This window comes from Triturus cristatus, chromosome 2_2, assembly GCF_964204655.1.
Source record: "Triturus cristatus chromosome 2_2, aTriCri1.1, whole genome shotgun sequence".
Classification (NCBI taxonomy): domain Eukaryota; kingdom Metazoa; phylum Chordata; class Amphibia; order Caudata; family Salamandridae; genus Triturus; species Triturus cristatus.
In genome coordinates this window covers 1140259721-1140282629 of record NC_140582.1, presented here as the reverse complement: position 1 = coordinate 1140282629, position 22909 = coordinate 1140259721, and the positions used below count along the sequence as shown (strand labels likewise).

The window sequence follows — 22909 nt, the reverse complement described above, 5'->3', positions numbered from 1 at the left end:
CAGTCATGTACTGAGCCCAGTTCACATTTCTCTTATCATCACAAGATTTTCCCTCTCCTATGACAGGGAAAGCATGTTCTAAGATTTATAATTTCAAAGCTGGGGTTTTTATCGGGTAGGTAGGGCCATCACCAGATGAGGCTTTAATGGCACCACACACTTGAAGTCTCAATGCCTTTTCAGGAGGCTTTCAATCAACCTATTCTAAGATGTTAACATCTCATGAAAAGTTTGTCCAATGTTTTCACCTTGCTACTGTGGAAGATAGACATTTAAGACATCAAGACATTTATGGGCAATTGCCTTGATCCAGTGACAATACTCCAATCCACTCTCCTTAATTCCAAAGGTTCTATAAACATACATATTAGCATGACGCTACAACCATCCTGTGCCTCTACTATGTTGATTTTTGGAGGCTGGGAACATGCTGTATTCATAGTCTTGAACACCCCCAAGTTATCACATCGCCTAATTAAGCATAGGCACAACTATGTTCTAGGACAGAATTTTAACAAGGGGCGATTCCTTTAAAAGGGATCCTAGTCATTGCCTCAGGAGCAAAGGGATAACTTCATTTCTGTTGTTCCATAGTAATAAATCAATTTACTGTGGGTTCCTCGATGGTTACTTCGAATATGGACGCATCTACAGAGAAGGTGCTCAAAATAATTGCAACAGTGGTGCGCTCACGGCATAGGGCAAAAATGCAAAACACAAGATGCACATTAAATAAAGTGAACTTCCAAGCTGAATCAAATCATAGTAGTCTTAAAGGCAATATATGTACACTCAGACAAACAAGTTTGCACAAAAGTCAGTCCAAGGCGTTTGTAGTCAACGTTTAAACCCATGAGGCAAAATATCAGCCAGTCTCATTAGCTGCCATTGGCAGCTACTTTGCACTGCACTGTAGGAAGTAATGAATCTTTATTTGCACAGGTAAGCGATAAGATATTTGGATTAATGTTGATTTGCTGCAGGGTGATTTTATCTTAAGACTCAGCTGACACCATCCAGTGCACAAGATGTAACGCTAGACAGCATGACTGGTTAGCAACTTGTTCAAGCTACCTCACTGTAGACATGCACATGTCCCGCTTGTTTAACAATTAAAATGAGATTTTAAAAAAAGTATTTTTTATATGTGCTGATTAAGTCAATAACTAATTTGACTAACATCATTGTTGTGCCTGTTGAAAAACTCTCTTCTTGCTATTTTTAACAATCAACTGGAGGTCAGCGTGCCTTTACGGAGGTCAAGTTAAAGCAGAAAAAAGATGGAAAAATAAGAATTAAGAGGTTGCAGGCTTCAGTTCGCATTTACCTCCTTTCTCTCTTTCAGATTGGTAACCATGACAATCGTAGCAGTGTTCTGCTCCCAAATCATTCTCCAGAAGTCATTTACAGTTTCTTCTTTTGGTCCTGCGGGGAACAAAATAACACTAAATGACAGGCACTACTTCTTTAGAGCAGATAAGTGTGCGTTTGAAACCATATTAGAATAATGTGAGATGTGAGCCCTCCTTCCACAGTTCCCATGCCCAATGTATTGCAGGTGGGCTTGAGAGCTTCAATGTCTCCTAATGTGAGAAGTTGAGTGTAGGGGATGAGCCGAGGGGATCATGGGATGTGGGACACTGATATTACAGCAAACAAGATGTAGCATCTTTGAAAGATGGCGTACCAGAAAGGTGTGTTAGGATGAAGAACCACTGAATGGTTGTTGCCTTCTCTAAAGGTTTGCAAGCCACAGCTTTAATGCGTTTTTTTAAACTACCCAAGTCATAACTGGAGCGTTGGTATGAAGGCCATACACTTTTTTTAATTTGGTCCAGCGAACACGATGCAGCATCCATACAAGCCACAGTCACAGATGGATATGCTAGATTGTTTAAAGTGTAGAGGCGCTAAATATTTTTACATATGCAACTTGTGAGGCACTGACATGAAGTGTTCAGAGATATTCAGTGGTAGCTCAGAATACAGTTCCCTTTTGGGGCATGCAGTGATAGAACAGAGTTTAATAATACTGGGCTCATATACTCTTTGTGTGCTATACAACAATCTTGTGGGAGGGAAGAATTATTGAGAACATACACCCCTTTGAGAGGTCCATTCACATGTTTGCTGATATGTATAATAAAACCCCAGGATGACGGAGTACACACCACTTGAAAGGTCCTTCTACGTTAGATGTACAAAGCTGGTTAGGCAAATCTCTGTAATGTTAAGAGTCAGCATGATGGACTAGGTGGCTAGGAATCAAGAAAGCTAACCTGAGACGTTGCAAATAGCTTTAGATTTTCAGAGAGTGATTAGATTTTCCACAGCTGGCCGGACTCAACTTGCTCCATTTCTAACGCGGATAAAAGCAGACTGCGAGTGACTTCTCAGAAACTGTAAAGTTCACCAGATTAAGACCAAGTTACCAGGAATCAGGGACTCTGGCCTGAGACACTGCAATCAATGAGCCTTGAAGTAGTAGGAGGTAGTTTTATTTTTCTATGGCCAAAGTTCTTGAATGAACAAGGCAGAATCAGTCTCAGCTCGCCCAGTGTAGACATAAGTATGCTGGACACTGCTAGAAATTAGCAGCTATGGTAACATGATTATGTTAGCATTTTAAATATGTCCAATTGTCCTCTCAGCAATATATTAATACAAAATTTTAACAAACCTGTTTATTATAAAAGCTTATTTACAAATCTATTAAAAAAACACACAGAACAGATTTATGGATTATACATAGGGTATCCAAATGCAAGAACAGGATATGAGACAATTACAAATAAACAGAATTTAACAAATTAAAACACTGAAGTAAGAGTTCACTTGTCTTTTTAGGATCATGGTTGCACTTTACTTTGTGAATGGCTCTTGCAAAATAAAAACAAAATATTTTTTAAAGACGTGCTCCACACTTGTTTATGTGTTTATGCAACATGTTTTCTTTATTTGGCCCATTCGCTTTGATCAACATTCAATTGATTTACATGGTTTTCTTTCAGTTTCTCCAGGCATTGTATTTTAATACACTCCTTTCAAACGTTTTTACATCCAAATGTTTAAACACTGCTTTATTCAAATCATTAAACTTAACCTTATTTAAATGAAATTGATTGCGTTTCATTTGTACATTGGCGTTTCACTTGCACATGTGTGGAGTGTAGTACAGGACAGACATTCAACAGCAGAATCACACCAGATGTTTAAGATTAAAAAAAATGTACAATGCTCTGCTACTTTCTCCCCCATCCATTTCCCCTCTCATCAAAAAGATCCCCAAAGTAGTTACCTTGGGCAGCGATGAATTTGTTCTTCTCCTGGTAACCCTACAGAGCAAAGAGAATGTAATAACTTAGATCAGAGTGAAACTCGAAGATTTTTATTAAAAACGAGCATCTACTAAAGAAAGCTGCATCTTGTTAGTTCACATTTGTCTAGTAAACACAAATCTCTGTGGCAGTGAGCTACCTCAGGAAGCGGTGTACCATCCAGAAACCTGCAGATCAAAATTGAATTTTGCGGCGACAGACCTATGCAGGACCACGACATCGGTATAACTAGGCGCCGGTCACCTGGGGCGTGGCCTGATGGAAGGGGATAGACAGAACAATTGCATACGACAATAAAAAAGAAATATATACAAGCAATCCTGAAGAGATCAATTTTACGTTTAATCAAAAACACACAAAAAACATATGAAAAGGTCAAAAAACAAACCATGAGAAGGGGGCTAAGGGGGTTGGAGGGGAGGGCTGGTGAGGTAGCCTGACACCTGTCAAGATGACAGCCATACTATGAAACACTATACATCAGTGAAGTTCATTATGAGATAAATGCACCTTTAGGTGTGCTTCACTGTGGATAGCAAAGATTTTTGGATAGTAATGCCTCAGAAGGCCATTGTTACCAAGTGGTACTAAGCAACACTGTTAAACAGTTTTTTTTTGTTTTTTTTAATAAGCGTAGTTTTCATCCAGAGGTTCAGTTCATAGCACAGCTGACCTTTTAGATATTGCGCTTCTGTGAAACAGTGAGATCAATGGTCCATCCGCACTCCTTGGTATCTCCAGTTTTATTTCCTAGGTGCATACTGCTTGTGAGATTCTGCCTTCATACATCTGTAACAACTGCTGTTACAAGAGCTCATACATGACTCCTTACGTAGCCACCATTTTGTTTTACCTCACTAAGGTCAACATTGATAATCCCATGCCTGCTCAAATTTTACTTACTTTAAGATATTGAATTGGTCATACTTCTCCTGATATCTGATAAAGTACTTGTGTGGTTATTATCTGTGACATTATTAAAAGCAGACTTGCTCCCATAATTAGCCCCAATGCTTACTAAACCGTCATAAAAATGCATGTTTTTCGATGTCAGATGCTTATTATGTATTGCATGACTACATATTGTGAACAGTTTTTCATCCTGTTAATGCTCCTAATATAAAAGTTAAATCAATCAAAGAGGGGGGACTAGGAGCCAATCAAGGTCAAGCACCTGTGCTCCTATCCAGACGTAAGCACACAAGAGGGTAGCTCTTCCTATAGGGAAGAGTGAAACAAGGAGTAGCAGTTGGAATATTCAGTGATCACGAGGGTCTTCCTTATCGGAAGATGGGAGCCCTCACACACCCAAATGGGCGTCATGATTCATCATAGGGCTTTGCTCCTTGTGGGGCTGTCGCTGCAAACCCCACGGGCCTCGTGAGAGGGCACTTTGTCAGAGGTCTTCTCTCTTATGCAGTTATGAGTGAGGGAATGTGGAGGTAGGGCACTGTGTATAGAGCAGTGTGTTTAAAACACCTGAGTACCAGTTAGTAGCAAATTAGTGAAATATTAGCATCTGATATACAGAGCACTTCGAAACTATAGATGTGTGGCATTAAGTGTAAAAACAAGTTATTATTAATGTGCACACAACTTATTTTTTTGAAGCTGAATATTGCTAACCAGCTCAATCGCATTCATTTTATCTGGCCTAAAGAATAACTTTTTGTCATGCGAGTGTTGCTTGCATAAAAAACAAGAGCATAATCCCCTAGACAGCTTTCCTGGATAGGAATTTGATATCCTCCAGGTTGCAAAAGAACAGTATCAACTGTGTGAACCAACTGAGCAGTCTTGCAAGATATTTGAACCTTTGCTGCACAGTTAGCTAATTTACATTGTTACTAAACTGCAAGGCTAGAATGTAAAAAATACAAATGTGTGTGTATTTGAAAGAGCCTACTCCAAATGGACATGTTGTTTCTTCCTGGGCAAGACCTTGAAGACAAGGAACGGCAGATTAGTGAATGAAGTACCTGGCTGGATTTTGAATGCAGATGTGTTGGAACTCATTTGTCTGGAAAGATTGCCAGACAACTGCTTTGGCTAAGGAAGGAAGGGGCTAGTGGAGAGTACCAAAGGGGCGCTGGATAGCACAGTCGAGAGTCTGAGATGCTGTGATCTTCTGTCAGCTAGCGGAGGTGCTTTTATGATATTGTAGATCAGCCGAGAGCCTGGGGACAGATAAGTTGCCCTTTAGTGACGGGTGATAGAGTCTAACAGTCAGAAGAAGAGGCCTCTCTCTCTCTCTCTGGTGGCTAACAGCGTGTGAAGTTTGGCTGAGGGTCTGAAGACTGTCTCGGTACATGGGAGAGCGAGTTCAAGGCTTCTCAGGGTTAAGGAAGGGACGGTTATACTGAAGACAGTTTCTTTAGCCTTTAATGGCTCACAGAGGGTAACATAAGAGGGGCTGAAAGCAAACCAAGAAAGCTTTTGGAATGGCTGAAGGCCATCAGAAGGGGGTTGGGCAGACCCCAAGAGCAGACATAGCACACCTGAGCACTGGCAGAATGCATCTGAAATAATAAGTGTTCAGAGAAAGTGTCTCAGAAGTGGTAGAGGATCTCTGACGTGGACCAAGAATTAGAATACTGGCTGAAGGAGGCTGGTTAAAATGTTTTCTCTCAAAGGCAATGGCATAAAAAATGTTTGAAGACCATTGGGCCAGAGTGGCCCCCTTGAGGACAAACCTTGCCCTTGCGATGATTATTCATCACAAAATGTACTGCACTTCTTTCCTGTGATGTTTATGGTGAATCCCTTGCCAAATATTTGAAACCTATTTTGAGCCACCCAAGTTTTCTGAAATGTTTTAAGCCAGCATTGTTACACTTACAGTTATTGGGCTCACCTTTTGTTTTACACTGCAAGTCATTTTTATCAGCGATTGTCCATCAGAGGAATGTGCTATGATAAAAAATTCTCTTTTTTTTTTTAAATTCTTTATTATAATTAACATCATCGAGGCATGACACTTCCAGGTGGTATATATACACATTGTAAATCAACAATACACAGTTCCGCAACCTTATTATATTGGCATTCATTACACCATAGTCATACCGCTCATGTTGTTGCCGCCTCCCTCCCTAGCATTCCTCATCCGAGTCCTCCTCCGCTTGTTCATGTGGTGGGTCACAGACGTCTTCCCCTAAATTTGTTCCATGCCCCCAAGATCCTGCTCCATTTCCAGGGACAACCAAGATTGATTAACACTGTTCTCTCGGCCACCATAGCAGTGTCCATGTCATTGCACCAAGAATTTTCTATTTTAATGTGCATATTTTATTCTTTCATGTGCTTGGTAGGTTATGTATAGGGAGCTGCGGAAACGGGCAAGTGGAACGAACATCGCTAGAGCAGAGACGAGCGGCGAGTCAGCGGGTGCCCGGGTGAGCACAAGCGGGGAAATCTGCGGTGCTAAATGCCAACCGCTAACCGCCACTCCCCATCCCGGCCCGGCTCTATTCTACTCTGCTAAACCCCGCCAAAACAATCATTTACACTCAGGTTTGCTGTTAAAAGACCCTTGCTGGACCCTCGCTGGAAAGATCCTCGCTGGGGGTTGCAGGTGACTGCTGGTGATTGTTACTGATTGTAGGAGGCAAGCACGTCTGCACTTTAACAGGTGGCCGCAGCAAGTGTGTGCCCCTGGCGTCTTGCGGAGGCGGCCCGGGAGACAGTGTCCGGAGGCCGCTCATCGACCACAGTAGAGTACAGACCCGGGACCTGCCCACGGCCGGGGCACGATCAGTCAGATCGGGGAGACCTGAATATTACGCCCTATCAGTGAGCAAAACGCGACGTATTTTCTTCCTGTGTATAAGGCTACTCATGGTGCCGCATATTGCATACGGTCTTTGACTGTAGTGTTTATTCACCTTTTCAACCTGCCCGGAACTGGCGAACTTCCATAAGTGCCTGCATTAAATTTGGCGGAGCGCCGCCACTACACGCTGACCTAGCCGCGTCATTGGGGCCTGCAACCGTGGTGTGGTTTCTGCCTCTCAGTGGATACTGTGGTTTGTGCGGTAGCATGGACATTGTACCCTCATTACGGGGCCTGGCAGAGAAAGTACATTTTACCGCGGTTGGCGCCCAATCAGCGCCTGCGAGGAACCGGACTGTAGCCTTCCCACAAAAAAAGGGGCATATTTACATACCGGCATTGAAGGGAGGCTGAGTCCGCTTGAAAAAGCTCAATGGTGGACTGGTCACATCTGATGTCTGTCCTCCTCTCCTGTTTACACTACCGAGGTAGCCGCGACCTGGCTCCCTTATTGTACTTGTATAGAGGGCACAGCACAATACAGGGAATATTGCACCACCTTTACCAGTACCAAAACTGCGGCTGTGGAACTGTGACCTCCATACTCTGCCTGGACCGATTGTTAGAGTACTCCTTTTGCTACGGCTCCACTGTTTCGCCTTAACTACTAGACGACCCTGTACACTTGAGTGGCTGACCGTACTAAAAGGCCTGAATAGTGACACTTAGTGGAAATTAGTCTTATACTTAGCTTGCGATGTCTGTGCGCGAAGGGAAGGGGGAAGGGGAAGAAAGCTGTAATGGGTGGGACTGTTACTATGACTCTTGACCAGTTCATAACAAGAGCAACGTCAGTTTTGGCGCATGAAATTGCATTAACCAAGCGCCGTCTCTCACTGGATCCGGTATTTTCCAAAAGGTCATCTTTGGGGGGGGGGGGGGGGGGGGGGGGGGACTAATGTTGGCACATTCTCCGGGGCAGCCCACACCCATAGAAACTGACTTTGGGGATTTGGAGCAAAGTAGTAGCCTAATGCCTCAGGAACCTGTGAACACACCTACGGTCCAGGAGCTTGGCTCTTCTGTTCCATTTACAGATACATCCCCGTCATGCACTGATAGCGGCACAGCTACCCGAACAACCAAAAGGCTCGCACCTAAAATCTTGCCCCAACCAACAGACCTCATACCGGGCACGGCCTCTAAAAGGGAGCGAGGAGGGGGCGTACAGAGGGGAAAAAGCTCAAAGGCGCCTAAAAATATTAATAAGAACAGCAGCCAGGCGACCATAGTCCCTATATGTTCTGAAGCGCACCAGGCAACTTCTCTCGGACTAAACACTTCATCTATGGGTTCTGTTGACTCTCCCTTGCCCTCATCTGAAGATGGATTCTGGTTAAAAGTAGGAGCCCTCATAACCTCATCCATGCAGCCTTTTTTCGATAAGTTGTTATCAATTGAGGATAAATTGTTAAAACTTGAACAGTCTACAGTAACTAATTTTGATTGTATCAAGAGTAGTCTGGGGAGGAGTGCCCAGGATAACGAAGTGATGACGAATATAACTCGGGATTCTGTAGTCTCCTAACACCCATTGCCTACCTCAATTATATCGAACACAGCGGATGCTTTACTTAGTGGGAGTGTTGTAGCCGGATCTACCTCCTATAGTGGTGTAGTGGGCCAACAAAGTACAGGTTGTCCCTGAGCAGTACAGCAATCTTTGGGAGGGGGTCTGGCACAAAAATCGCTTGGAGGACCAAAGGAAAGATCTAATCCTAGTGAGTCTAAGCATATTTTGCCATTTATTGATTTACCCCCTCATTCCTCACCATATGTCATCGTACTGACCGGGGTGCCTGTACTAGACAAAGATAGTGTAGAATCTTACAATGAACTAAAAAATAAATCCATTCATTGGCTGAACAACAATAGACCTCTCCCGCCGAATGTGCAAAGTCAAATCTTGTTTGCCCGTAGAGTAAGCTGGGTGGGTCGAAGAGTGAAAGACTTAGCGGGCGATTGTATTGTTATTAACTTTAGAGACAGACGGGTGGTCCAACATATGCGAGCGGTCTTATCAAAGGACAAAAACTGGTATTCAGTCTTTTGACTCAAGTTACTTTTATCCTCCCCCAACCACCATGGTTAAATTTAGACATTTAGGCAAGAATTGGGAAGGGAGAGCCCAGTTAGATAATGCCTTTAATGAGGAGTGAATGATGGTATTTGGTTTGCATCCAGTATCCCCCCTCTGCAATAGATTTAGTGTCTTAGACCAGGTGGATTGACTGACCCCCACTGACTTTCGCCCCCTTATCACGGATAAACACCAGTGTAATAGTGCTTTGGGTATGGGGGCTGAGGTAACAAACCAACAGGCCGCCCTAAGCTATGAATAGGTGAATGAGGAGACCAGCAAAACCACTAAAGTTAGCGAGAGTGGGGAGGTGGGGAAATTCTTAGATGCACCCAAGAATAGTATTACTACAATCAGTGAGGTGGCACTAAACTCCGAAACATTAGGGACTGCTGATAACAACTGCGAGCCCCCAGAAGTCATAAACCGGGGACTTTATGAGGCGACCTATGAGAGTGAGTTGGAAGCAAAATCACATGGCCCCAGGATCCTGTCGTGGAATATTGCAGGCCTAATCTCCAGATTGGATCTCCCCGACTGGGGCGATTTCATAGACTCCCACGAGATTTGCTTATTCCAAGAAACTTGGGCAGTGAGACCATTATATAGAGTAGGCTTTGTAGCATATTGTGAAGTGGCAGTGAAGGGCCCAAGGGGTAGACAGTCGGGGGGTTTGTGTATTTGGGTAGGTACCCATTTGGGTTATATGGTGAAGAGAATAGAAACTTATTCACCTGACATTTTATGTATTCTTCTCACCCATAGAAACCTTCCAAAGCTGGCCATTATCAATGTCTATTCTCGCCCAGTTAAGCATGGGCAAACTTCGCCGACGCTAGATTGTTTGGCTGTTCTTCTTAATTCACTGTCTGGGGAAGTGTATTTTTTAATTGGTGGGGATTTTAATTGTCACATTGAACCCCTCAGCGGGTTGTTAACACCCATTACTAGTGACTAGGATTCATTATGGTCAATCCCTGCGTCTAATGCGTACCCGATAAAGGGGTGGACCCCACTAGTCTTGCAATTAACCTCTTACCCTCACCCATTCATTGAGGGCATGTAATGGTCGGTTCCCTGACGATAATCCCGGGCATCCCACCTTCGATAGAACTGGACAGGCAACAATAATTGATTATATTTTAGTAAATGTTGAAATTTGGCATAAGGTTGTAAAGTTTTCTGTCCTCCCCCGTGATGAAAACGACCACAACCCATTGGTCGAAACCCTAGTTAGCCATGTAGTGGAAGTAGGGCAAGACTTGGAAAATCCGCTACTAGACAATTTCATAGTGGTTGAAGGAGGGAGAAGAATAAACTGGGGCTCAATAATCCAAGACCCAGAAGTAATGGCAGATATGTATACTTCCCTTGTTGGAAAAAGCAAGTCTTGTCTCTGGAAGCAGTGCTAATTTACAATCCGATGAAGATCTAGGCAAAATCCACCTTGATATGGTTGCATGCCTGGCAGATTTTTTTTTATAGCAGTAAGTCCAATAAGAGTAACTATCGCAGAGATAAAAAAACCCTGGTACAATAGGTCATGCAGGGATGCGAAGAGAGCCCTGTTGTCAAGCCTGAGGGGGGGGGGATAGCAAGCAAATAAGGGAAGCAAGGGTGTTTTAAAAATAAATCCTTTTAGCTGCAAAATCTGAATGGGAAATGGAAAGATGGCAGGCCATTAAGAATGCTATGGACGTTAAAGACACAAGAGCTTTCTGGAATTTAGTCCGTACCGGGAAAATAGAGGGTAGGTCTGCCCTCGAGCCCAATATTGCTGAGGAAGCCTGGCGTCTTTATTTTAAAGATTTATATTCAAGCCCCTATAATGGACATAGTGAGAGTGGGATATTGGCATGCAGTCATACCTTTGATTCCCTTGGGGATATACCTCCATGTACCTTGGCTGAAGTATTATCTGCCTTAGCCAAAATACTGCCAAACAAAGCTCCAGGGCTGGATAGAATCCCCGGGGACCTGTATAGAAATGAATAGATTGTTTGGGCCCCATACCTCCAGACATTATTTAATGCCATTCTTTATGGCATGTCACCCCCCCACCCTACGTGGGCCGGGGCAGAGATCATTCTTAACTATAAAAAAGGGTCTCCTATAGAACCGGCAAACTACAGGCCAATCAGCCTCATCGATGTAACTCAAAAGATTTTTGCTAGAGTCTTATTGGGAAGACTCCAGGAATGGATGGAAGACCTTAATATTTTAACTCCTTTACAGGCAGGCTTCAGATGTAAAACACCTACTATAGATCAGTTGTTTAGACTTCAACTGATCTATTGGAAGCATATAATTTGAGGGTGGTAGTCTGTACCTTACATTTGTGGATCTTAAATCGGCGTTTGACATGGTGGATCGTGACAGGCTGTGGGGAATCTTGCTGGATATGGGAGTACCACCATAACTCTGCCACCAGTTTAAACGCCTCCACAAGGGAACATTTGCTAGGGTAAGGCTCGGCAAGAATGGGAAATTAACGGCTCCTTTCCCTGTGGGAAAGGGGGTGAGGCAGGGTTGTGTGCTTGCACCAACCCATTTCTCACTCTCTCAACGGACTAATAGGAGACCTTCTTGCCGTTAAGGACACTGACTCCCCAAAACTAGCCAACCGCAAATTCCCTGCCCCAATGTTTGTGGACGACACCCTGCTCCTCTCGAAATCACCTATGGGGATGCAGCGTGTATTAGAGGAATTTAGTCGGTTCTGTAAAAGGAGGAATTTGGTAGTTAATATTAAGAAAACAAAATACATGGTCTTCCACGCTGACTCCATAAACTGTCCGCACCCAAGACTGAATGATGGACCTTTAGAAAGGGTTCCTATCTTCGATTATTTGGGCCTCACACTAAATGACAAAATGGGGTGGGGACCCCAAATCAATAAAGCTAATTTAAAGCTAATTCAGGCAGTCAGGGGGATTTTAAAGGTTTATAAGCGTTGCGCCCTAAAGGTTATAAGCCCGCCTGTAGAAATCTACAAGGTTCAAGCTAGGGGGGCAACTATGTATGGGGCCAAACTTTGGGGACATAATTTAGTTAATGCCCTCACTTTAACAGAAAATAATTTTATGAGACAAATCTTGTGTTTGCCCAAAAGTACTCCTTTAACGCCACTAAGAATGGATTTGGGCATCCTTCGCATTGCAGACCTAATTGCTTCACGCCCACTGCTTTATTGGAGACTGCTGTGGAGTACGCCAGAGCTAGGACATTATAGAGAGGAATTAAAGGCTGTAATGTCCACTTTGGGTGCGGGTAGTATCCCGTTGTCCTCCTTTATCAGAGACTCATTCCGTGCGATAGGAAGGGAGGACCTATGGTCCGCACCGGAGGAGTCATGCTCAGCCATTTCAAAAAAATCATTGGTTTGTGTACTGAAGGAGTATAAATTGTCGCGCATTTTACAGACCGCTAACTCTTCTAGTTTAACCTATGGGTTCTTGGACATAAAACAGCAATACAAATTGGAGCAGGTGTTGGATTTTATTCAACCGCCAACAGCAAAAAAACCTGTTTTTGCAATTTAGATATGGGACGCTGCCGCTCCATGCACTTACCAACAAATGGACAGGCGCTACCACCCACCTTTGCCCGGGGTGCCTAGTAGAGGAGGAAACTGTCATTCATGTGTTGTTTTTCTGCTTGGCATATAAGTGGGCAAGGTTAAAGTGGGTTACTCAACTGTGTAGGAACCTAGGTATTAGAAATTATAAGGAATCCTACAGGGTTTTAAAATCTTATACTAAACCGGTTTTTGTTGTTGCAATTTCTAAGTTTCTTTTTGCAATGTGGTGTAAGCGAAGGTATCTATTGAAAAATCGCTGTGAGAATTAGTAATACCCGCTCTCACTTGACAACTATTGTGACCCTTGTCTTGGCAAAAACCTAGCCTGTAAGCATAGATACTTTATCAAACAACTGAGATGAGATCTATTAAGACCTGCTTTTAATTGGCTGCTATTGTGACTTAGGTTTTATATAAAAACATAGGCTGTGAATTTCCTTTTAACTTTTTTTGTTTAATTTATATTTTTAATGATTGGGTTGCAGTGATTATATTTCCCATAGTGACGATTATCATTTTATTCCCCCGTTTCCCTATGAGTGATTATTACTGCTATCTATGCTTGTACTATTTTATAATAAGTGGTTCTTACGATATTGTATTCTTTCTCAATATTAATTTTAAGTGGTTGTGTATATGTATGTACTTTTATGGCCGTAATAGCCAAAATAAAGTTTCATGAATTAATGAATATTTATGGTCGCTGTTGATGTTATCGATGTTGAGACTACCCAAAATAAACTCCTAAAACTACGTGATGAGGATGCTTTTGCAATCCGAGAAGAGCAGAAATAACTGGGGCTAACTACCCAATGGAGAGTACCCCATAACCAGTATTTGTACACTTTATTAAATAATAAATAACAGAATGGGGTTCTATCTAAATGCTTAGTGCTTAAACTCCCTCCTTGTTTACAATGCTGATCTGACCCCAAATATGCCCCAGTTTTACCTGTGCATCCATCCTCAGCAAGCCACAGTATATAAACAATTGCCAATCAGTATTAGAAGAGAAACTAGGTGGGCTTGAGATGATAAAAAGTACAACAGGCTGCTTTTAAGCGAGGAAACTGAAGGATGGCTTGGGAGATATAGTGTGAAAGGACTGATGTCAGCAGCACAGATAAGAAACATGTCTTGGCACTGGCAATGCAAATTTAGCATCTATCCAAGAGGAATTGCTTCAGTAATTCATTTAAGTGACAGCAGGTTGCAGCCAGAAAGTTCCATAAGGAACAGAAGAGTGCCTGAGCAGTATAGCAGTTCAGCCTCCCTGAAGGATCTTCTTTGAAGGTGACCAAGTTGCCAGTTCAAACACCTAGTTGCCTGTGAACAATCGATGTAGAATGATGGAGTTATTTTTATGTCCGGATTAGGCAGTGTCACTCCATTCCAACAAGAATAAGACTTAAGCAAGACATTGATACCAGTAGGAATTGTTATCCTTAAATTAACATATACAAGTTGCTTAATCATTGAGAGGACTAGGTTCTCAGCAACCACTCCTAAACTTAGCTGTTTACGCCTAAGCAGTACAGTAAGTGACTTCTACCACAGTGATCTTGTTAAACTTATTGTGGAATATAAAGCAAGGCACAAACTAGCACGGTACATTGCATTTCACTTCACAGAGATCCTACCTCCCCATCCATGGAAGAAATCTATTGCTACTCTGAACAGTCCTAAAAGGAAGTATGAAAACAGGTTTTAAACCCAGGGCACAGTCAATAACTTAACGAGAAGACAGAACCCTTTTGTGCCAGAGAAAGCATCCAGAAGAACTGCACTCTCAGTAGCAAACTGAAAAATCGAAGATTCAAAATGCCTGGACTATGCATCAATTTGGCATACAGTTGCTTTTCAGTAGAAGGCTAATTGCATGACCACCATAGGAGCAGAAGATTTCTTCACCTCAAGATGTTTTTCTAGTGATGTTTGGAATTCTTATCTGATGGCTGGCAAAACCCTTCAGTGCTAAATGTGTCTAACTCTAAAGCAAATCTAATACTTTCAGTCAATGGCACATTCAGAACCTGAAGCAGAGGGAGGGATGTCTTCCGATATTTTCTCCTTGTAATGGAGCTTGCATGGGACAAAGATCTGAGTAAACAGTAGAGGGCATGAAAAGTGACGTCCCTTCAAGGCTTAGAGGAGACCACAGAACCAAGTAATGTCAGACTAGCTATCCCATCGAACCCCTGGCATCAAAATGTAAACACATGCATGTCCCTCCGCGATTGACCTTTAAGATCCACAAGCAACAATATACAGTGATCCAATCCATTCTACTCATGCATGGATGCATTTGTAGCTTTCAAGCCTGTCTAACGAAGGCCCTGAATTCACTACTGCCTTGAACAAGCTATGGAGTTGGATCTTTTTTGTCCTTTTGCTCACAAGGTCAGGATATCCTGGCATTGTCAACGATTCCTTGGTCTTACAAGTCTTTAATGCGTGTAGAACACTTTTGGTTTGAATATTGTAATCTGCAGAGCAACATTTTTCTGTCTGGCTTTGCTTCTTTGGCGTTTCTCCAGACACACTAAAGTATTTTGAACTTCCTCTATTGGCTAACACCACATATATTTTTCTAACTCGCTCTCGCGCTTTTTGGGGAATCCAGTGAAATCCTGTTAAACTACATCAGGGCGTGGAAGACTAAACATGCCCCAGAGGACCTTTCCATTCCTTGACTTTTGAATATTCCATGCAGCACAGTGGTTCTGGGAAACTACGGTTCCACAGTAAAGTCACCTCCTGAGCCACCAGTTGGTGTCAATGATACAAGCAACAGTGTGGTCCCAATGACAATAGTTATTTAGAGAAAAATTAGATAATGATTAACGTATTTATCATCAACCAAATTGATCCTTGCGAGAGAGAGACAAGAGAAAACTCTTGGGTTTTGAAGAAAAATTCAATTTTATAATTTTTGAAGTAGTTCAATAACATATACATTGAAATATTTTCAACGGTTGCACCAAAAAGTGCACAGAGAAGTGTTTATAGAAATGCTCATGTGTAAAGTGACAGAGAAAGAAATAAAACTATTCTTTACGTATGATTCAAGTCCATAATTCAGGATCGGAGGTCACAAAATCCGAACACACAATCTGGAAGGATCTAGAAATTATGGCTGGTGTGTTCCGATTCTATGACCACCGATCAAGAATAATGGACTTGAATCATACGTAAAGAACAAACCTGTTTTTCAAACAGGCCTAACACACTGGCTTTTTTTAAAGCAACCCTAGCAGGTGTTTTAGTAAAGAAATATAAATTATTTCTTGGATAGTTCTTTTTCTGTCACCTAACACATGAGCACTTCTATGAACACTTCTCTCTGCACTTTTTGGAGCAAACGTTGAAAAATTATTTTAATAAATTCTTTTAATGTATGTACATATTATTGAACATCTTCAAAAATAAATGTATTTCTTCAAAATCCAAGTGTTTTCTCCAGTGTCTCTTTTTGATCATGGATACGTTAATGATTATTGTATTTTTCTCTAAATAACTATTACTATTAGGACCACATTGTTGCTTGTATCGTACTATACCCAGGTCCTGTGGCTTACCTTGGGTTTCCCCATTATTTTGCAATGAACAATTTGTTGGAAAAGAGGAGGAAGACGTGGAATAGGGAGGCGAGGCAGAAGAGTAGGTGTGTGTGGATATATACATATATATACACATACACAAACATACATATACCCCACTTGGCACGAGGAGGTTTGTTCCCTTACACTTTTCCATGCCAGAGTTATGTTCAAAAGAACAAGAACTTCAGAAAAAACTGTGGAGAAACCATTCATCCCTATTCATAATCCGGAGGACTTTTTTTAAACAAACCTAACTGCCCTTGTTCAGAAAACGAATAAAGGAGGGCTGTGAGTAATAGGTGGGAAAATGGAATTTCAAACAGAAAATACATTATTTAAGGTCAAGTAACTGGTTTCTCGGATGGATACTTAATCCTGTAGATTCCTTAACCTCAGAATGAGTCTCAAAGCATAGTTGGAAGTTAAGCAAAAGTGTGGAGAGGGGACCAGGCTGTCGCATAGCATCTCTCAGCACTGGAACATGTCTAGCCAGTGATGTAGACAAGTCACTGGTCCGGGTAAAGTAAGCACTAATGCCCTCTGGGGTGCTACTTATTCACCATAGTATACCAATTTTTCAAACACACAACAACGGATTCCAAGATCATGTATTTTGTTGCTACCTTACCCTTCCTAAGACCTATAAATGTAACAAAAAATTAATCTTCCAGTCTGTCCAACTGTGTTGAATCAACACAGAAGGCATTCTCTCATGGTCCAATCTGTGCAACCTCTTCTACTTTTATGTATGAGGAGGAAAGAAAGATGGCAGAGCAACGGAATGACCCATAAGAAAAGCTGACACTGTTAGGCACGAACACAAATGCACACATTTAAGGTGGAAAACCTCCCAATAAGGTAGGTAAGTGGGCAGTGTTTGAAGCTCTTCAACCTACCGATGGAGGTAATAGTGATTAACAGTGTTCAATGTGAGCGTTTCCACACACAACTATGGAAAAACCCTAATGCCATCCAAATGTTAAAGCTAAGTTAAGGTCCCACTGCAGCAGCCAGCACATACTCTAGAAGGCAGGAAAATTAGTAGCAAGCTTCTAAGAAACGTAATTAGCAAAGGCAAAGAAATGTCTGTCAGGCTTGATCAGGCAGGCACAAAAACATTGATAATCTGGTCAAGTAACCTTTGACAGTAGACGCTGCCACTCCTTTTTTTGGAAAAGAAACAGATCACTTGCCAGTTTTGATTGGAAAGGGTCCAGTCCCTTCGAACACCAGGAGACAAACCTCAAACTAAGACTGGCATAGACCATGTTGGTCGAAGAATGCCCAACTGACAACATTATATCAAACACTTGTTGAAGGCCAAAAGGAGTCAACTGTTGTTGATTAATTGCCATTCAAGGAGACAGAGCCACAGAGAAATTGAGCACTGCCCAAACACCCTGCTGTGAAAGAATATCTCCCTGTTGAATGAGGCAACTGGAAGTCAAACATTGACTTCTGATAGGTCGGAGTTCCAGACCTCCCTTTCCCAATCTGGCACAATGAGGATCAATAAAGCTTTGCCCAAGTATGCCTTCTGAAGACAATTAAGGTAGAGTGGAATTAGAGGGAAAGCATAAAAGAGAGCCTGGATCCTATCACAGGTGATGCAGCATCTCCCAAAGGGGAAGGTTTAGCATGCAGTCAGACTACACATACTGTTGACAGAAGAGAAAAATAGGTTGATGGTTGGAAAGACTTACTAAAAATATGGGTCACAAAGAAGCTGTGTCACAAAAACGGACAACCCAGACCCTTGGTTACTTAAGGAGGGGACGAGAGATTAACTGGGTAAAGGATTCTTCCTCCCTATCAGAAACCTCTACATTTAAGGTATCTTACACCCATATTTGTTCAGTCAATTCTCTGACTAGGGGCCAGATATAGATTTTAGCAGACAGGTTACAACATCACAATGGTAACTGATATCCCATTACTGAAATATAAATCTCATAGGATATTAAAGGATTTATATTTTAGCAGACGGGATATCTGTCACTGTTGTGACGGAGTAACCCGCCCGCTGAAATCTAAATCAGGCCCTAAGTAACAATCCCAACACCAACACCAACACCCTGTGGTGTTTTCTTTCGATCCACACACACCCTATTGGTATCATGCTTCATCACCAGGTCTTACGCTAGTCTCTATAAAACAGGATGGGCTAAACCAGGTTATAGGGAGCACTTTTGATATTTGACTTAATGGGGTCTACTGGAGTATTGATAAAAAAATTACCTAATGGTTACCAAGGTATCCCTTTAATTGGATGCCTTTGGTATAGTTAAAAGAAGATACCAAATGTGTGTCTGTTAAGATTTATCTCGTCACACCCTAATAATTAGTCGACATGTTTTAGGCCACTATGAGTTCAGGGCTTTCGTCAAGACTTGCATGTAGATACCCCATCATGGTGATTTGCAGGCACGAAATCCTATGTGGTTAGACTCTGTAAACACAAAGATATTTGAAAACTCAATAAGATGGTGTAGATATTTGTGAAAGGGTTGCTTGTGTTGGGCTTCACTCAGACTAGACTATAGGTATGCATTACTAGCAATGAACCCAGCACCTTCAGCCTGGCCAAATGAAACTTTCTGCCTTAAAGGAACATTTCTACTCCTTCAAGAGCAGTGGTTCCATAACCTGCGCCAGAAAAGTTGGAGCTGTGACTAGATGTGGATAAACAAGCACCCGCATGAGTTGAGACAGAAACAAGAATCCGCTAAAGGTATCTAGACAAAAGCAGCCAACTCTAGAGGACATGTCATGAACCTGGGACGTAGAGATAGAAGTGGCAGTCATGTCAGAAGGCTGCAACCTGAAAGGTTTTGGCAGAGCTGAAAGCTCAGGTTCTGGATTATCAGGAGAGAATGAGGCTGCTGACTTCCCAAACCATCTAGCGAACCGGCTTTCTACCTAGAAGATAAAGACTTTTTTTCACTTTTTGTTTTGTAGGAAGATCCCTTAGAGCACCATTCCTTAATGGATGACTTAACTAAAGGAAAGAGTGTGACCACTGTGGAGCTTCTCAAAAGATCTTGGCCTAGATGAGCTTGGTCTTCTGCCGTCCAATGGTCATTAGTGCAGCAAAGCACATTTCACATAAATCTGGGTTATCAGAATTAGACATTTGTTTTGCAGAGCTTGCCACCATTACTTGGTAGGTAACATGTGTCCTAATGTGGCGCTTTTTTCCTCTAATTAGGGAATTAAAGTCAGAATGGATCTCCAGAACCATATCAGTTAGGTGGAAGAAAAAAGTAACCAATGTCAGTGTGTGAGGTTGTGCTGTAGAAAGGCTTGTGTCATATCTAGGGTCAGCACGGAGCTGTGGCTAGTGTCGCATAATGCCACCTGGCAGCGCAAGCAGATTATTGTTGTAAAAAAGTTACCAGATGGTACTTGGGAAATGCAGAAGTGAAGGGAAATCAGTCAGAAGTACCCGGACTTACAGGTTGCTTTAACAAACAGAACTGTAGGATATTGTTAATTACCTCATTACGGCTGAGAAGGGGCTTGAACAATGGTGACCATATTTTAAATTAAAACAAATTTACAATAGTTACTCTACAAATGTAGCAACCCCTATGGATATTGGACAAACAGAGTTCCAATAGTGCTGCAAACAGGGTTTTGAGTGCCACTGAGGGATTCAAGGCCATTAGTTGATAAAAAGCTAAGCTTTACTAAAATGTTGCCGATTAAATTCATTTCTCTGGAAATTAGTCCAGGTGCCACATAATTGGGCCTTAATGTGAAGAAGCACCATTTGAGCAAACAACAGCATGTGTTCTGCCATATGTATGAGTTATCTTCTACTCAGACAAAAGATTTGTCAGCACAGGCTTGAATGTAATAAGGCAAGGTAGAATCTAAAACAAAATCTATTACCAAGTTTAAAGAAGCAGTTGCTCGAGTCAGCACTGACTTGAGCAGTGAGATGTTATACTTCATCAGGATACACCCATTTCTGGCAAGGTTACACAAGAACACAGGGAACTCATCGTCACTGGCCAGTTAAGCCTTAATCGAAAAGACAGAGTTGATAATCAGAATACTTGAATTAAGAGAGGAGTGGATAGTCATCAATGCACAGAATCAACTTTTGAAATCAGAAAACACAAGGAGATCTGCAAAAGCTGTGGATTATGAACTTATCACAAGTAAGTGATCCAAACAACAAAGAGTTTGACAGCTAATGCCAACCACCAGCAGGAGAGGATTCTAGTACAGATTACAACACTTTTATTAATGTAAGGGTTATCCTACTTAAGGCAGCAGATTCAGATTTAAACCAGCAGGTCTCTCAAAGAAAATCTAGTGTATGGGAGCCCATTATTTATTTTTGTGCTTAACTAGAGGCTTGGGAATACAATAGAAATGCAGTCAAGATTTACAATCTTGTTACTATAACTATTAAAAAATGTAAAGAGGCTACATTAACAGTAATACCACTGAATAAGAGAACACTGCCTCTTCAAACTCTCGGTAAGCGCCCAGGTTCCAAGCACAGCATTCTACCATGGAATGTGCAATGTGACTTTCACTCCAGCAGCCTACTGCGAGCTGAAAACATTCTGTCCATGTGCGAGGTCTTTCTTGATGAAAAAAGCTACTGTTTCTATTTGCTCTGTTAAAACATTTGGGGGCCTGTGTGACTCAAGCAGCTGAAACAACTGCACCCTAGGAACAAGATGCCCCACGTGAATGTCACCATTTAGGACTGAAAAAGCCTCAAGTGATTAGTCAGCACTTGACTCACTTTCCTGTCCTTAAATCGAGCACACAGTCCAACAAACTAGCTGTTGGGCTACTTTCCCAGGCTTGGGCTCTTTCTTGTATGATGCACAATGCTTAGAATGGACTCATTGTAATAGTCCTTTTCTTTCATTCTGTGGTATCCTAAATATTAAGTTTGAAATTCATTCGAATTAACAGCAAAAGATTAATAAAAAATAAAATAAAACCTATGTCTTGAAAGAAGGAATATATAAAAACATTTAACTGTGCCAGCAAGACAAAACAAAGTGTACCGAAAGATAAACGAGAGCATTAATAGTTCATCCATGCCAAGACAGTCAGACCGCATGCTGGATGTACCAATTTATACCCAAAAAAAATCATATCCCATGTTGATATTGTGCCCTGTGCTGCACAGCTATGGCACATTCTGGGTATGAACTACAGAGCACAGGGAATATCCGTCCCATCTATCGGGTAGGGAACAGTATATAGGTGTCATCAGAATAAGTTCAAGCAATGGGCATGACGCAGGGTTGCCCTACCATCAGGGGGGCCACATTCAGCCCAAGTCGAATGAATATCTCTGAGATATGGTAGATTCAGAGACCCCTCATATTCTGAAGCGGGGAGGGGGCATCATTTTTTGTTATGCCACTGGTTTAAGTCTGATCCGACATGTGAACTCCAGCCCTGCCCCCGCCATGCAAATGGTATAGAGCCAACAGGTAGCTTGAGAGACAAGTGACTGAGGCCTAGCACTGTCAGCATTAACTATAATAGTTAAACTCACTTCCGCAGGAATGTTCACGCCTAAAATAGTCTACAGTTAACGAACATGCACCAAGTCGTCAATGGTCAAATCTCCCTCTCTTGTGCTGTGTTACACAGGAGAGCAAACGTTCAGGTCCTGGCTGGAGATAGCCCCACTATATGAGCTTTAAAGACAGTGAGGGTACTGTTCCCTTTATCTCAAGACAGTGACGCCAGAAAGCTGGTATGGGCACACTACAATTCCCAACAGATGGGCTCTGAGCAACCCCAAGCTTTATGGATTATGTGCTAAAGCAATACGGGCTAGTGCAGAGGTCATTCATCTGCGTGTCTTGGGATGTACCAGGTAAGATTTAAATGTGAAGCTCAGGGAGAGGAGTGTACATGTGGCTTTCGTAAGTAAGTAACCCAGCCCTGGCAGGTCAATATAGAGGTCCACCCACACACTGTGCAGGTATTCAAAAATATTCCAGCTCACATGTAATCAGTCTGAAAAACAGTGTTAACCAAGCCTCGAACAAGTAACTTTAGTGTGGCTCATAGTAAGATACGGTATGGTGTCTATCTTGTCATTAGAAATGTAAATATGTTTAAGGAAAAGAGACATTAACAATCTAAAGAGAAACTTGTTTTCTGGTTTGAATTGTGGAGCAGTGATATTTAAAGAAGTTAGCCTTGGTCGCAAAGTGAACTGAAAACAGTCATCCCAGCCGTGTGACTGATTTATAAAGTATCTAGAAGCCTAGTTTATTAAGGGTTTGTGGTAGCAAATAGTTTTTGAAATTTAGCCTAATTTCATGTTTTAAAAGCAACTTAACTATGTGAATTCCTCACTGAAGCAGTGATTGTGCATTCTAACAAGTGTATAACAGAGGTGGTGTGATTCCTATATTACAAAGGCAAGCCATTTAGGAAAGGTGTGCAAAAAATACCCTTCAATACAAAACGCTCTCAGTGCAC

The 22909-nt window shown here is 42.0% G+C and overlaps 1 protein-coding gene across 3 annotated transcripts in view; it reads right to left on the bottom strand.

The window, feature by feature from the left end:
- The window catches only part of PTPRA (protein tyrosine phosphatase receptor type A), a 991956-nt gene that overhangs the window by 320620 nt on the left and 648427 nt on the right, over nucleotides 1–22909 (bottom strand). For all 3 annotated transcript variants that reach the window (XM_085642677.1, XM_085642678.1, XM_085642679.1), the window contains 2 exons: nucleotides 3299–3335; nucleotides 1328–1425 (listed from right to left, as the gene is read on the bottom strand). In XM_085642677.1, coding sequence (XP_085498803.1) covers nucleotides 1328–1425; nucleotides 3299–3335 — 135 coding nt within the window. The remainder of the gene's footprint in view (nucleotides 1–1327; nucleotides 1426–3298; nucleotides 3336–22909) is intronic.